The 1,415-nt window shown below is 43.0% G+C and overlaps 1 protein-coding gene across 1 annotated transcript in view; it reads left to right on the top strand.

The window, feature by feature from the left end:
* Window positions 1–549: 549 nt before the first annotated feature.
* LOC109882114 (potassium channel subfamily K member 1-like) overlaps window positions 550–1,415 on the top strand; it is a 13,197-nt gene continuing 12,331 nt past the window's right edge. The window contains exon 1 of the mRNA XM_020474205.2: window positions 550–1,336. Coding sequence (XP_020329794.2) covers window positions 982–1,336 — 355 coding nt within the window. The 5' untranslated portion in view covers window positions 550–981. The remainder of the gene's footprint in view (window positions 1,337–1,415) is intronic.

The following is a 1,415-nucleotide window of genomic DNA, read 5'->3' as shown; positions in this document are numbered from 1 at the left end:
TTTATCAGGGGTAGCAGCAGCACCCTCAGCACCTCTACTTCCTGCAGCTATTCCACCCCTTTACTTAGATTTGTGTGTATTAGGTTGTTGTTAGATATTACTGCACTGTTGGAACTAGAAGTACAAGCATTTCGCCACACTCGCAATAACATCCGCAAACCATGTTTATGTGACCAATAAAATGTTGTTTGATTTATGGGTGAACCTGCAATAAAGCATTTCATTGCACCTTGTACTCCATGTACAGTATAGTATATACTGTCTACAGTATATACAGTGTATATGACAAATAAACAAACTTGTCTGGACATACACACACACACACACATATACACACTGGTAGTCTATTGGAAGAGGGGTGAGACAGGCCACAGCACAGCCTACTAAAATAATAAAGTTGTCCCTCTAATGCATTGCTCTCATGTCTGTCTGTCTCTTTGGTAAGAGTTAACTCACAGTCAACAGTCAACCCCCCAATGTCACTTTCAGCAATAGGATGTAATCTTAGGAAACGGTGTGGTTTCACTACACCCTTGGCTTTCTTACTGATCGTATGTTACCTTCGTGAACAATGACTACAGACAAAGAGGTGCTATATACAGCTCTCTACGCCCACGTGTCTGTTTCGATGTGTTTCACCTAGGAGCAGAGAAGAGGGGAACAGACTGACGTAACATAGTCCCGGCATCCTCCGTCGCCACATCATCCTCTTCTCAGCAGCAGAACGACCCTTCTCGGTGAAAGTGAACAGAATATACAGAGGACAGGCAGAGAGGAAACGGAAAAGAAACCAAAACGTATAGACTAACGATTCTCACATGCTTGCTTTTGGTCGTAGTTGATAAGGACCGCGCGCTTGAACTAGAAATAAGCTACATTATATTTTAGCCGATGTTGTTACTATTTTAGCGTCTATAAACTATTCATTGTTTATGTCAAGAGTATAAACTGTAACACATTGAGGTTTCAACAACTCGGAAAATGCTACAATCTCTAACTAGCAATTCGTGTGTGCGGTTGATACAAAGTCACAAATCGACATGGTATTTTTTGCTTCTAGTCTTGGGATATATTCTTTATCTTATATTTGGAGCTGTTGTCTTTTCATCGGTGGAACTGCCTTATGAAGACCGGCTAAGACAGGAGTTACGAACCATCAAAAAACTGTTCCTCCAGGACCACGAATGTCTGTCGGAAGAACGCCTTGAGGAGTTTTTGGAGAAAGCGCTCGAGGCCAGTAACTATGGAGTGTCCATTCTCAATAACGCATCGGCAAATTGGAACTGGGACTTCACCTCCTCGCTCTTTTTCGCCAGTACTGTATTGTCTACCACAGGTGAGTCCGTCATTGGCCTATTAAAGTGTACTGCATTTCAGCCATCTAGGGGTGGGCTGGCTGGAGGTGATGCAGGCTG

Source organism: Oncorhynchus kisutch, linkage group LG11 (genome assembly GCF_002021735.2).
Source record: "Oncorhynchus kisutch isolate 150728-3 linkage group LG11, Okis_V2, whole genome shotgun sequence".
Classification (NCBI taxonomy): Eukaryota; Metazoa; Chordata; class Actinopteri; order Salmoniformes; family Salmonidae; genus Oncorhynchus; species Oncorhynchus kisutch.
The sequence above is the reverse complement of the archived record's forward strand: the minus strand, read 5'-3'. Positions and strand labels throughout refer to the sequence as shown.